General features: G+C 29.9%; 3 protein-coding genes across 26 annotated transcripts in view; 1 reads left to right on the forward strand and 2 right to left on the reverse strand.

The window, feature by feature from the left end:
* LOC141451900 (uncharacterized) overlaps positions 1-3,823 on the forward strand; it is a 108,860-nt gene extending 105,037 nt beyond the window's left edge. For 14 of the 19 annotated variants that reach the window (XR_012457168.1, XM_074123692.1, XM_074123697.1 and 11 more), the window contains one exon: positions 1,490-3,823. Coding sequence is in view for 14 of the 19 variants with exons in the window: in XM_074123697.1 (XP_073979798.1) it covers positions 1,490-1,508 (19 nt within the window). In the remaining 5 variants the exon portion in view is untranslated. The remainder of the gene's footprint in view (positions 1-1,489) is intronic. The other 5 variants (XR_012457169.1, XR_012457170.1, XR_012457171.1 and 2 more) reach the window with 1 other exon arrangement.
* On the reverse strand, positions 2,467-6,473 carry Had1 (beta Hydroxy acid dehydrogenase 1). Its single transcript, XM_074123718.1, has 6 exons — positions 6,211-6,473; positions 5,927-6,124; positions 5,646-5,844; positions 5,416-5,573; positions 5,185-5,327; positions 2,467-5,079 (listed from the first exon to the last, which is right to left on the reverse strand). Exons 1-6 carry the CDS (start codon positions 6,246-6,248, stop codon positions 4,874-4,876), a joined length of 942 nt encoding a protein of 313 aa, XP_073979819.1. The 5' UTR covers positions 6,249-6,473; the 3' UTR covers positions 2,467-4,873.
* A 2,465-nt stretch (positions 6,474-8,938) lies between these two features.
* LOC141451902 (uncharacterized) overlaps positions 8,939-12,255 on the reverse strand; it is a 47,538-nt gene continuing 44,221 nt past the window's right edge. For all 6 annotated transcript variants that reach the window (XM_074123702.1, XM_074123703.1, XM_074123705.1 and 3 more), the window contains one exon: positions 8,939-9,791. In XM_074123702.1, the coding sequence (XP_073979803.1) occupies positions 9,601-9,791 (191 nt within the window). In that variant the 3' untranslated portion in view covers positions 8,939-9,600. The remainder of the gene's footprint in view (positions 9,792-12,255) is intronic.

The following is a 12,255-nucleotide window of genomic DNA, read 5'->3' on the forward strand; positions in this document are numbered from 1 at the left end:
GTAAATAAGATTATGTTTAATTTTTGTATACTTTATTGTTTTATTATTCAATTAATAGAATTATTTGTTATATATTTAATATTATTTATCGTAGTTCACCATTTTAATTGAAAGACTCCAACATAGTGTTTTACTGTTAACGAGTTTTTCCATGGTAATTTCTCTAAGTTATTAGCTCTGATGAATAAGTAAATATATTTCGAAACGACGCATGTCTTCGTATAACCGTTGATCTTAAAAAGCTTCTTTTTTTAAAAAAGTTAATGCAATAAAAGATCCTGAAATCTCCTTTTCAAACACTTAAGTGTAAAAAGTTAGCGTTTGTCTAATGCAGTCTTATTAGTGTCATTAGAGTTGGTCTGTTACTGTTATTAGAATCGCATAGTTAAAGAGAACTTTCAATCTTGAATTTGTCTTAAGGCAGAATACAAGAGCCCAAAATTACGTGCATTAAAGACTAATAAATAACTACTTGTAATAATAATTTATTCGTAAATGATAATTAGGAAGTGTTTTTAAAACATTAGTTGCTTTTTTCTTTCAAATTTGTAGAGATTAGTTAACTATCACTCGTATTGAGGGCAAATAGAGATCCTGTAATACGTACTAGCGAATCATTATTCTTGAACGATCTGCAACGCTGGACAAAATGAAAGCTTTCTTCATCCTCTCTATGGTATGCTTAAAAAAAACTTTAAATATTTTTTTTGAGGAAGTACTCTAGGACCTGCAAACTGTTCGTTCTATATCAATTCCTGTTGATGGATTAAAATCCCGAAATGGGTTATAATAAATAAAAACAAAAACACTTTATGACAGATAAAATCTTACTTCATAAACCAATTGAGGTTCTATTGAAAATTTAGGGGAAGGGACATATTCTTCATCATTCTCAAATATTATTTAATGTATTTATTGGTAACACTTAATTTTACAAAACATACTTTCATTTAATCTAGTATCGTGAAAAATGATTTGTTTTGTTCTGGGAACGTTGAAACTATTGCATGAAAGTTTGAAACTAATCTGACTAACGAAAAACTCATAATTGCTAGTGTTCAGTTAAGAATAAAAATTGTATTTTGTTAGAAACATTTGACTTTGAAGTTCAGGGAACAATCAATGTTGCCATTGGATATCGTGATAATATTTACAATGTGAAAATTTTTGCTAAAAAATTCTTGGAACCTCTTATAGTCCCAGGCAACATACTATTTATAGAATATATTTTACTTTTTTTTTTTTTTAGATAATTTCGTGCAAAAATCTATAATTATAAAATATTACTATAATTTTATTCAAAAATCTATAATTTATAATTTCTTGCGCGCAGATTGGTAGCGCTGATTTTTGAAATTTGCTTGTTTATTAGGTAACATTAAAATCACATCTAGGTTATTATAAAAGCCAGTTTCAGTAACTAAAATGAAACTTATGAAAAGAATTTGTTGTTTATTTAATGATTCTAGTTTTTTATTATATTTTGCAGGTTATTAACATCGCCCTGATAACACCATTCATCATCGTAATCTTCCGGCAATCATTGCGTATTGTATGTGAATATTATAATTTATTTATATTTTTTAATCTTCCTATTATAAATAATAAATAATCAATCATACACCTAAAATTGATTAAAGTAATATATTTCTTGTTATCATTTTTCAGAGAGACATTATTTATTGAAAAACAATACAAAAAGAACTTGTTATATTTTTTCTCATATTCTTAGGTAAAAAAAAATGATTTAAAAACAAAAAATATTATATATATTTAAAAAAAAATTCTCTAAAATATTAAAATTATTATAAAATTAGAGCTATTTTTGTAGGTAAGAATTTAAAAATACTGCATAGTTATATAACCAAATTTTTTAAAAATTGTTATTATTGTTTTGAACTAGAACAATTCTATGTCTGTTAAATATTTAAAAAAATATTTGAAATTAAATAAATAGGTAATGATAATTATATTTGTCAATTTCATTGTTTACAACTTTGAGATTTTATGGAGTATATAAATAAAAATAGATCAAATAACATTGAGGGAGACAAAATACAAAAAAATACTATGCATCTATTGAAAATATATATAATATAATGAACGGATGTGTTCATAAAATGAAATTAGGTTTGTTTCCAGTAAAGTCTTCGATTGGTTTGCGATTGTCTGGAGTATGTACAGTGAGAGGATAATAGTTCCAACAAGTTCCAAATTAATTTCCCTATGTGAAGTTAGACGACCTAAAAAGATGCAACAGTTAGTTTGATTATTAGTTTTTCGATCGGAATCAAAATAGTCCGAACGGATCTAGCTAAGGATGTGCACAGTTAGTACATAATTACTTTGACTTCAAGAAGACATTAAGTGTTTTAGTCTTAATATTAAATGAAAAGACTTGGAAATTCAGAACGCGATCTAAAGGCGTTTTTTGTCTGAGTTCTAATCAGTATAAGTTTGCTTACGTTAAAGAGTGATTATAAGTTTTGATAATGAATGGTATTTTTTTTTTTTGCTCCTTAGCTAGAATTCAACACTTAACAAAGCTGTTTCAAGCGCATTGAGTTCAGTTATTTAATATTTTGTTTTTGTTTTTTTAACGAGATTACATTGGAAGTTTTTGTGGTTATATGACTTCATGTTTATGGTGATGGGAATGAACCTAGTCTAATAAGCTGTAATAGCTGATTATTAAAAAATATTTAATTATTAACTGAGGGATACGCGTGGTTTAATGGACGACGTGAGCCTGCTTATGTTTGTTTCAAAAAGGTAAATTTATACGCTTTTCAACTACCACTGGGCAGTTTTAATGGGGGATTAAGAATAAATTCACATCAATTGTAATTATTGCTTTGAAAATGTTTTTTGCACACTTTTGCTTGGTTCACCTTTTGATTTTCTTTAGTATTTTATTGTTTTGACTAATCGGCTAGTCCTCCAAAACATGTCTAAATTTAACAAACAATTTGTTGGAACAAAACCTATCCTGAATCTTGGTAAGTGGTTATGTTTTCTTTTGATGGAGGCCTGATTGTGAATTCATTCCAATCTGTTCTTAATTTAAAACAATTAAATATATTTGGTTTATCGTGTTTATATATACGTGAAGTTGTCTAATTGTTTTACTAAAGTGTGCTACTTGAATAATTTTTCTAATGTTTGGGAAAAATATATTTTTGGTATTTACGATCGAATAAATTCTATAAGGGTGTTTTATTTTTTAAGACGCGTATATTTTTTTTATATATGTATATTTTGCTAATTAACTTATTTGTAGAGGTTGTAAATTTTAAAAAATAGTTTACTAAATAAAATCTACAAAAGCCCCTAAATAAAATATTGCTATAATTATGGAAGACAGTATTATGTATGTACTATATATTTGCCTAAAAAAATGATACTAGCACATTTGTTGTTACTAATAATTATATCTGTATTTGAATATAATATGTTGAAGAAAAGAAAAAAAATTATATATTTGAAGAATTGAGAATATAACATTTTCATACCGTTGGTTATACATTAAAGAACAAAAGATATATTATATATAGTCTTTATAAATAATAAAAAGGTTTGCGGAAATTAATTATATAATAATAAATGCATTAAATTCTATAAATTATTGTCTAATTTCTTTTTTGTAATGAAGATGTTTTGTTTGTTTCGCGAAGAAATTTGTGATATTTCTTAAAAACATTAAAAAAGAAGCAAGCAAACAAAGTTTCTGTAAAACTTTGCACTAAGCATTTGTATAATTTATTTTCTCATTCGAAAATTGTCTCTCTTCAACTTTTAGCAATAAATGATTTTTTTTTTTAAAGTATATATATTATTAAACCTATTTTAACATTTTTAAATCATAAATTGATTATATGTTATAGGTTTAACTTGGAACGATGTTAGAAGCTCTTGAAAATTACATCAGATAAGATCTGCTACATTGATAAGGTTTAAGATTTTTTAATCACCTTCAAAAGAATTTGTCTTCTCCAATAATGCAAGCTAAGTTGTATTGTCTTATTCGTAATAATACTGCGACCAAAATGTACTATAGCTCCTCCCTTATTGGGGTCAGATCAGATTTACACCCTCTACAGCCTTCAAAGTATTAAGTTATCTGAGGGGATCCGTTTCTCAGGAAAGGATAACCTTCTGTATGACCTTTTTATTACCAAGCAACTTAAAACATTTTTTTGGATTTAGTATGCTCATTTTGTATTTGGCGAAAAGATCGCAGGGGTTTTTATCGAAATTGGATTCCTGTTAATAAATAACAAAATTTAATTAATTTTATTTATTTAAAATGTGGTTTAACCCACAGCTCTAGATTATACAGCTGATTTTATCCGTTATAGTACAAAAGTGTTCTTTCTTATTCCTCACATCATCAGTATGTATAACAACAAAATTATTACAATTATTTCCAAATACAAATTAATCAAGTAATTCCAAGTTCCCACCTTATATAAAATACAGCTCCAATTTTACAATTCTAAAACATTGCCTACGCACAAAACATACAGAACCCTTAAATGCATACTATGTTTCATTTCATATTCATTTTTTGTTCGTTATTGTATTTTATGTACATTTTACATATGTGACACATATAACCAACATTAACCTCCCGTTACTTGTAACACGTAAGGTACAAGCAGTGTGGAACAGAAGAGCAGTAAAGTCATTGCTGTTAACTCAGTTGAAATCTGAACACAGATTAATCAACCTCAGATGAAGGATCAAAGTTCGAAAACGGTAAGGGATTACAAAAAAAAAAAAAATATATGTGCTACAATAGTTAAAATCAGCAATACATATTTTTTTGCCTGCAATGTCACTTTCAATAAACTTAACGTGTTAAATGTTTTTATTAAAGATTTTTCTTCAACTGTGATAATCCCATTAAACAATGATCCCTCCAGTCACGCCTCTCTTGCAATTTATTTAATGGTACTTTAGCGACCAACTGATTGTTCATTTCTTTTACTAGAGAACCTTCAAATTTCGGTGGAGGCGGCATAGTTTGACAAACGTTATATATGCTATTTGAGTAACGTTCGCAATAATTGGCCATACCTGCAACGAGAAAACGTGTTTTAATAAAGAGGATACGGTCTTGCACAAAATGTTGGCATTTATGATGAAGGAAAAAAACCTTGCTGCAACGTAAGACTAACGAACCTTCAGCATTTAAATGAGCAGTTTCTAATGGGCCTAAGAAAGCGTATCGCATGCCCAAACCTTCAGTCATAACTTTATCAATGTCTTCCACATTTAATACTCCTTCCTTCAGTAAGTTCCAACATTCATTAAGAATTACATATCTGTGAATATGCGGTTTTTAAAAACTTCATATATGAATACAAAATAATAATGGAAGGGTTGTACTTGTTTTGTACATGATTAGCTCACTGAATTCTGTTCAACGCAAATCCTGGCAACTCTTTGTTTAATAGTACAGGTGATTGCCCAATTTCCAACATAATTTCTTTAGTTTTTAAAGCAACATTACTTTTGGTCCATGGAGCTGGCACTATTTCCACTAAAGGTACATAATAAGGAGGATTTACCTACAAAAAGAATATCATATTCTCTTCAATATTTTAAACTTTCTACAGGGAAAACAAATAAATATGTCTTACTGGATGAGCGACGACGACGTTTTCTTTATGTTTCAAACCTTCTGAAAAGAGGGATGGCAAAAATGTTGACGTCGAACTTGCTAATATCGTTGTGTCATTAACTATCATATCAATTTTCTGGAATAATTCCTTCTTCAAATCTAAATTTTCTGGTATACATTCTTGTATGTAGAGGGCATCTCTTAAACAGTCTTCTAAACTGTAAGTACATAAGTTTTATGAATTTATTTTAACACAATAATTTGTTATTTCTCAAGAAAACACTACAAGTTTTATATTACTTTAGAGTACCAGATATCAATGCTAACTGTTGTTCTGGCGACAATTTTCCACGTAGTAAGTTCTTTTTTTCTAATATTGACATCTGTTGTTTGATATCAGCTAAGGCATCTTCCACTTTCTGAGATATAACATCGTAAATCGTAACATTGTATCCAACACTTGCAAAGAGCATTGCCCAACTACGGCCTATCAAGCCACTATAATCAAAATTTGCTACCTTAGTACGTTAACAGGTAAAAATACTAAACAAATCAATCACATCATTAAAAAACATTCTATTTACCTTCCAATTATTCCAATTTTCCCTTCTTTAGGTGACATTTTTGTATGCTATGTCAAACTAGTAAATTTGAGTGTCCTTGCATTGGCACATAATGCGATTACATAATATAATTATGAACAAGCAATTGTCAGATAACAGTAGTTTTAAAGAGGTCATCATAGGCAGGTATGAAAATTTAAAACAATACCATTGAACACTGCAGCTTTTACTATCTTTTTTTGTGAAGTATAAATTTTCGTTCCAATAACTACGTCGATACCATTAATTTCGATGTATCGATCATTTGTTTAAGTTATGGCAATTTTAGTTTCAACATGGTTATTATTTTCACCTCGATTTTATATAAATTTAATAAAAAAAACTATATTTTTTTAAAAATAAAAACGAATAAATTAAAAATATTGTATTTATTTTTCCAATTAATCTCTGGAATATGTAAACATATTAAAATAAAACTAAAAAAATTAATAATATTGTATTTAACTTTCAAAATAACGTAGAAAATACAAAGAAATTAAAAAGGAAACCTAAACAAAAAGGTTAAAACTGGCTGCTGGCAGGGTCTAGAGAGCGTGTAAGGGCAAGGTAAGAAAAGTTACAAAAAGGAGCAGCGCGAGCTATCTAGTGGCAATGTACTGGACTAACTGGTCGTTGATGCTGTCGCCATGTTGAATTTATGCACTATATAGCTAATTTCGTCACTGGTGCGGGGTTGAACATTTTGCGTTCTGACCGTCGAAGGAAACACATCTCTTACGAATATTTTAAATGGTTACTTTGATACAATGAATGAAAAAGATGTTAGAGTAGACAGGCGCATACATTGTGTGATACCTTCAAGTTTGATGATAGAGATCTAGCAGTAGACTAGGTTCGTTTGGAGAGACGATCGACAAAGCGATTTGACCTCCTGCATTACTGAATTCCTACTGAAGAAAAATAGTACTTACAGGTGTATATAGTATATATATATTTGGATGTTTAGAACTATGTACCTCGTGGTGAATACATGAACTAACTTACCATTTTGAGTACTGAGATAAAAGGGGAATGTTTTTTGAAAAATGCTAGTAAAAACAGTGATTGTACCGCTTCCTGGGAGAGGCAGAATGAACTAAAGTTGATTAATAAATAATTATATTGGTTTCTTTTAATTACTCTTTCTCTGTGTGTGTTTTTTTTAAAAAACATTATGGAAATTAGATGGTATTAGGTAAGTGTTAATTAATGATACCGGAAGTGAGCTGAAATAAGTGGTTTTCTATTGAGAATAATGCAAAAAAAAAGTATCTTCCTTGTCGAGTGTGCGAGAAGACATTCAGGCTATATAAGTAAGTGAAGTTTGCAGGACGGGGCCAACATATATAAATAGTTATAGATTTTAATTTATTCAAATCCGATATTATGAAGAAATTGACCATATTTTCCCATGTATCTAGCGAAAGTCAACGAAGACTTCTCTTAAGGTGCGATTATTGCTCATTGAAACTCACCTTAAAGTACCCTTATTAGATAGAATTACCGTAGAAAAAGATTATTTTTATTTTAATTATCCTTTTAAATTCAACTTTAGACATTACCAATAATTAACTTTTGTATGAAATAACAACTGGTTTTTATTATTTTGTTTTACTGCCGCAAAAATAATTTTTAAATTGCCTTAAAGAAATAATATTTCTATTATAAGACGTATGCCATTACGATTCTTTGAGGGAGAGAGATTGTAAAACCAGATACAGGGGGTGGACAAAAAAATGGAAACACTTGACTTTTGGCATCATAATGTTTGAACATGTTCAAATCAATCAAAACTTGACATATTTTAATGTTTTTTTTTTTAATTCTGTTATTTGATATGGTTTTTTAACCTACCTTTTTTTTTAAAAAAAAAAACAAAAGAAATTTAAGGAAATTGTTTATAACCTTCTAGAAATAGCAGACCTCTCAGACTTTCAAAGAGGCCAAATTGTTGGTGCTCGAATGGCAGTGTAACAGAATGTGCCCGAATATTTGGCGTTTCAAGAGGTAATGTCTCAAAAGTAATGACTGCTTTTGAAAGAGAAGGGAAAACGTCCTCAGCCAAGCACAGGTCTGGTCGAAAGTCGAAGTTGTCTGAGAGAGACCGTCGGACTCTAAAGCGAATTGTTAGAGCTGATCGCAAGACCACAGCGCCTAAAATCACTATTGAGCTCAATAGACATGTACAGAACTCAGTTTCCACAAAAGTATTTTGATGATTTTTCAAGGTGTTTCCATTTTTTTGTCCACCCCCTGTATGTTTAAAGTGACGAGCGACAGAGAGATCTACCCCCATCCGGAATCAAGTCATACTGAAGAAAAATTGTGACAGCTGTATTATGTAGTGGGTACAGCAGTGCTGTCTAATGGCAAATATTTGAACTACTTTTTAAAGTGTCTGATAAGTGGCGCTCTATGACGGATTTTTCTGGTACTACTTTAACTTTTTTACTTTTTACGTTTTTTTTGCTCTCTGACGACAGTTTTTGGAACTAATTTTTTTTCCCGCTTTTTTGACAGCAATTTTTGTACTTTTATTTTTTATTAAATATTTGTTATATGAAATATCTTTAATTAATGATACTAAGTGGAAAGAGTTAACAAAGAAAAAAAGATTTTAATTGTGTACCATATTTTGTACACCTTTTCAGCACGGAGCCTGGAGCGTTCATCACGGTCAAGAAGTGGAAGTGAAATAAACAATACGGAAGAAACTGATATTATATTTATTTTTTTAAATAAAAAGAAAAGAAAAAGGACATAATTTTCTTATTATAATAATGCGTAAGTAAATTTTGCAAGAAAAACAGAAACAAAAAGAAAAAAACTGGTAAACTATCAACACAACAATAATAGCGTAAACAAAAAAACTAACGTAAATCCACCATTTCTTTTATTTAATTTTAATAATTTACATTTTGTTGTATATTTTTTGTAAGTGAAAACTTAGAATAATAAGAAGAGTAAAATTGTCCATAATTCTTTACAAAAATAACATAAAATTACATAGTATCTTCAATTCACCTATCCAATCCAATAACAAAATGGACCAGCAAGAATGACGCAGAACATCTCTTCGTAGTCGTAAAGTTGCATCATTTTTAGTTTTGGTTTTTAAATTAATTGCAAATCAGAGAATAAGCAAATATTTTTCTCTTACAAAATTACTTGTTTGATAATTTCTTTTAGTATTCGCAACATATAAGTCAAAATGTGATTAAAACATTATGATAATTAAGAGGGTAAACAAAATAAATGACAACTATCTTTATTATTCCCAGGGCACATTATAACATCATAGATTCATTATAATTTTTCCTTACTTTTAGGAAAGGATTGATTACCTTCTGCCTAATATTATCCCTTCAACTACTAGAAATCTGTATAAGATTTCGTATTGAAAGTTACAGGCCTATAATAAGACATACTACTTTGCCATCCTCTTGGAGCCGTGTTGAAGTTGTTCAGTGAATTATAGCTGATATTCGGTTGAACTTCAGCTGGCGGCGCGGATTGTACTGTTGGTGGTGCCAATGTGGGTAGGCTAGCAGTAGGTTCTTCTGCTGTGGAAGACAAAAAAGAAAAAAAGAAAAAGAAATTAGAATTATTTCTTAAGTGGATTACTTAAATGGTATTCCCGCTTCTTAAGACAGACAATCCTGATGGTCATCATATCCTACTTGGTCAATTTCCAAGGCTAGAGTCGGGGGACTGATTACGAGACTCTAGCAAGAATTGGCAACTAAAGAAAAGTTTTCTTTAGTAACTAGGTGATAGAAACGCAAAAGTCTACATCAATTAGCAGCGATTCTATAAGGCCCACTTGAGGTTTGAATCCTTCTTATCTGGCATTTTCAAATGCATCATAATGTACAGCAATCAAAGCTGGATAAGCAAAAGTCGAAGTTAAAAGCAAGTTGAAAAAAAAGAAAAGGTTCTTTATTTGCCTAAGCATACTTTACAAGCGAATAAGCCTAACAAATTCAAGTGTTATGCGGCACTGATTGCAGGTTCAGATTGGGCATAAGTAGGTAAACTAAACTTCAAGCCCTGCAATGCTAAGTGCAACTCTTTGCATCGTTGCACAGCACATTATCAAAACGATGTGCACTCTCCGTCTACAAGTTTTAAGCCAGGTATTCTGGGCACTTAAGACTCAGGTTTCAAGACTAGACAAAGAGGACTGAAGGAGGTGGGTTCTCTCTCTCTTTCATTAGATCCTTCGGTCGCGGTGGCTTAGGCTTTTCAGGCCAACACCCTTTAAATCTAATATATCTTCATAATTCTTTTATTGGTTTCCCACAGAACAGAAAAAATATTTATATCAAACGCCTTCAACTTGTACTTAATTATTCTAAAAATTTCTCAATTACATTAGTTATCTCGTATTTTGTCTCAAATCTTCCATCATACTTAATGTCCCTCAACAAATGCTGGTAAATTCCATTTAGCTATTTCCGAACTTATTATAAAAGAAAGAAGGTAATATAAAGGTAGAAACAATGAAATATGATATTCAAGAAAATTGAAACGCCCTCGTAGGATAAACAAAAATTATTATCAAAGTAATTGACCTTACAATCTGCATTTCCCAACATTCTCGACTTAATTTTATAATAAATATCACTCTTAAATAAAATATCTTTCTTGAAAGATGGAGAATTGATCTCTTTAAAAAAACACACCAAAAAATAAAAAAATAAACAAACAAAATAAAACTAATACAAATGCTGCACAAGTATTAACAATTTTCCTTTAGGGCAGATTTTTGGAATGTATGAGATGAGATTGTAATAAACAAGAATGCAGGTCTTAAAAGGAAACACCTCTTAAAAAACATTCTAAAATCAATATTTTGGTTAAATAACATTTCTAAGATACTGGGAAAATATAAATGAACATCAAACTTATTATAAGTAATTATGGCTGGTAAATAAAAAAATTTAAAAAAGTAAATATTACGCCGATTTTTGGCTTTTTAATTTTCAGTTGAAATCATATTCTTAATATATAAATTATTGAATAATACTAACACTATTTTTATTTAATTATTAAGTTAGTAAGACCATTATTATCAAGTTGTCAAGTCAATCCTTAAGCACTGCCGAAAGTGGAAGCACACATTTGTAAGTTTTCGGAAAGGCTAAATTTAGAAAAAAATCGAAATGCCATAAGAACATGAATTTCAAATAATTATTTTCTTTCTAATATAGAGTAAGATGCACCAACTTTGGCCTGCGTATATCTACCACGTCATTTCCTGAATACCCCCTACATCCTGGATAGAGTAAACTTCTTCCAGTTAAAACAGTTTACAGTTTAAAAAACTAACTTCATAGTGAAGGCAAGCATAGTCTAGTTATCCCAAGAAATACAAATCCATTTAGAAGCCTGAAACCTCACCCGGTTCGACCGAAATACAAAAAGACTAAAATAAATCTCAGCTTGGAAGGCCATTTTTCAAAGGAGACGCCACTAATGAATGATTTCCTGACTCAAAATAAGTCGGTGCTGCAGAAATCCCTTCCATTCTAAAAACTATCCACATAACACCTGAGGTAGTCCAAAACACCGATCGACCTATCTTTATTAAATCATTATAAAGAAATTAATATTACAATTAACATTATTAATGGTTGAACATGTAAATTTTTTTACTTAAACATAGGTGACAATGGTCAGTTAGGTCCTCAGTTCTGGAATATCTTTGGGATGTTGTCCGTCGTAGCAGCAGCAATGTTTATTGTATCCTGACCGGTTTCAGATTTTCATCCATCATCAGAGCTGCAGACTCTAAGTGAGGGAGGTTACATGGTGTGTGTACATGTGTTAATTAATCGTAAATTATTCAAGCACATACTAGGTTTCATTAATTTTTGTATCATTATTTTTACAAAATGTATTACGATTCATTTCCAATAATATACATTCATACAAATCTCACTCACGCAATCAACAAGTGCAATGCAATGAGAAGGAAACATAAGTGAAGTTGAAATTTCTGATTAGTCTACCTCTGATGATGCA

The sequence above is a fragment of the Rhodnius prolixus genome, unplaced genomic scaffold (genome assembly GCF_049639745.1).
Source record: "Rhodnius prolixus isolate KJV_2025 unplaced genomic scaffold, Rpr scaffold_14, whole genome shotgun sequence".
In the NCBI taxonomy this organism is placed as follows: domain Eukaryota; kingdom Metazoa; phylum Arthropoda; class Insecta; order Hemiptera; family Reduviidae; genus Rhodnius; species Rhodnius prolixus.

What these genes read in the sequence shown, in the direction of transcription:
- Had1 (XM_074123718.1), bottom strand. Translation starts at nt 6,248, where the DNA reads ATGTCACCTAAAGAAGGGAAAATTGGAATAATTGGAAG. An exon ending in TTTGCGTTGAACAGAATTCA is followed by an intron (nt 5,328 to 5,415) that starts GTGAGCTAATCA and finishes GCATATTCACAG; the next exon opens with ATATGTAATTCTTAATGAAT. An exon ending in TGCTCATTTAAATGCTGAAG is followed by an intron (nt 5,080 to 5,184) that starts GTTCGTTAGTCT and finishes TTCTCGTTGCAG; the next exon opens with GTATGGCCAATTATTGCGAA.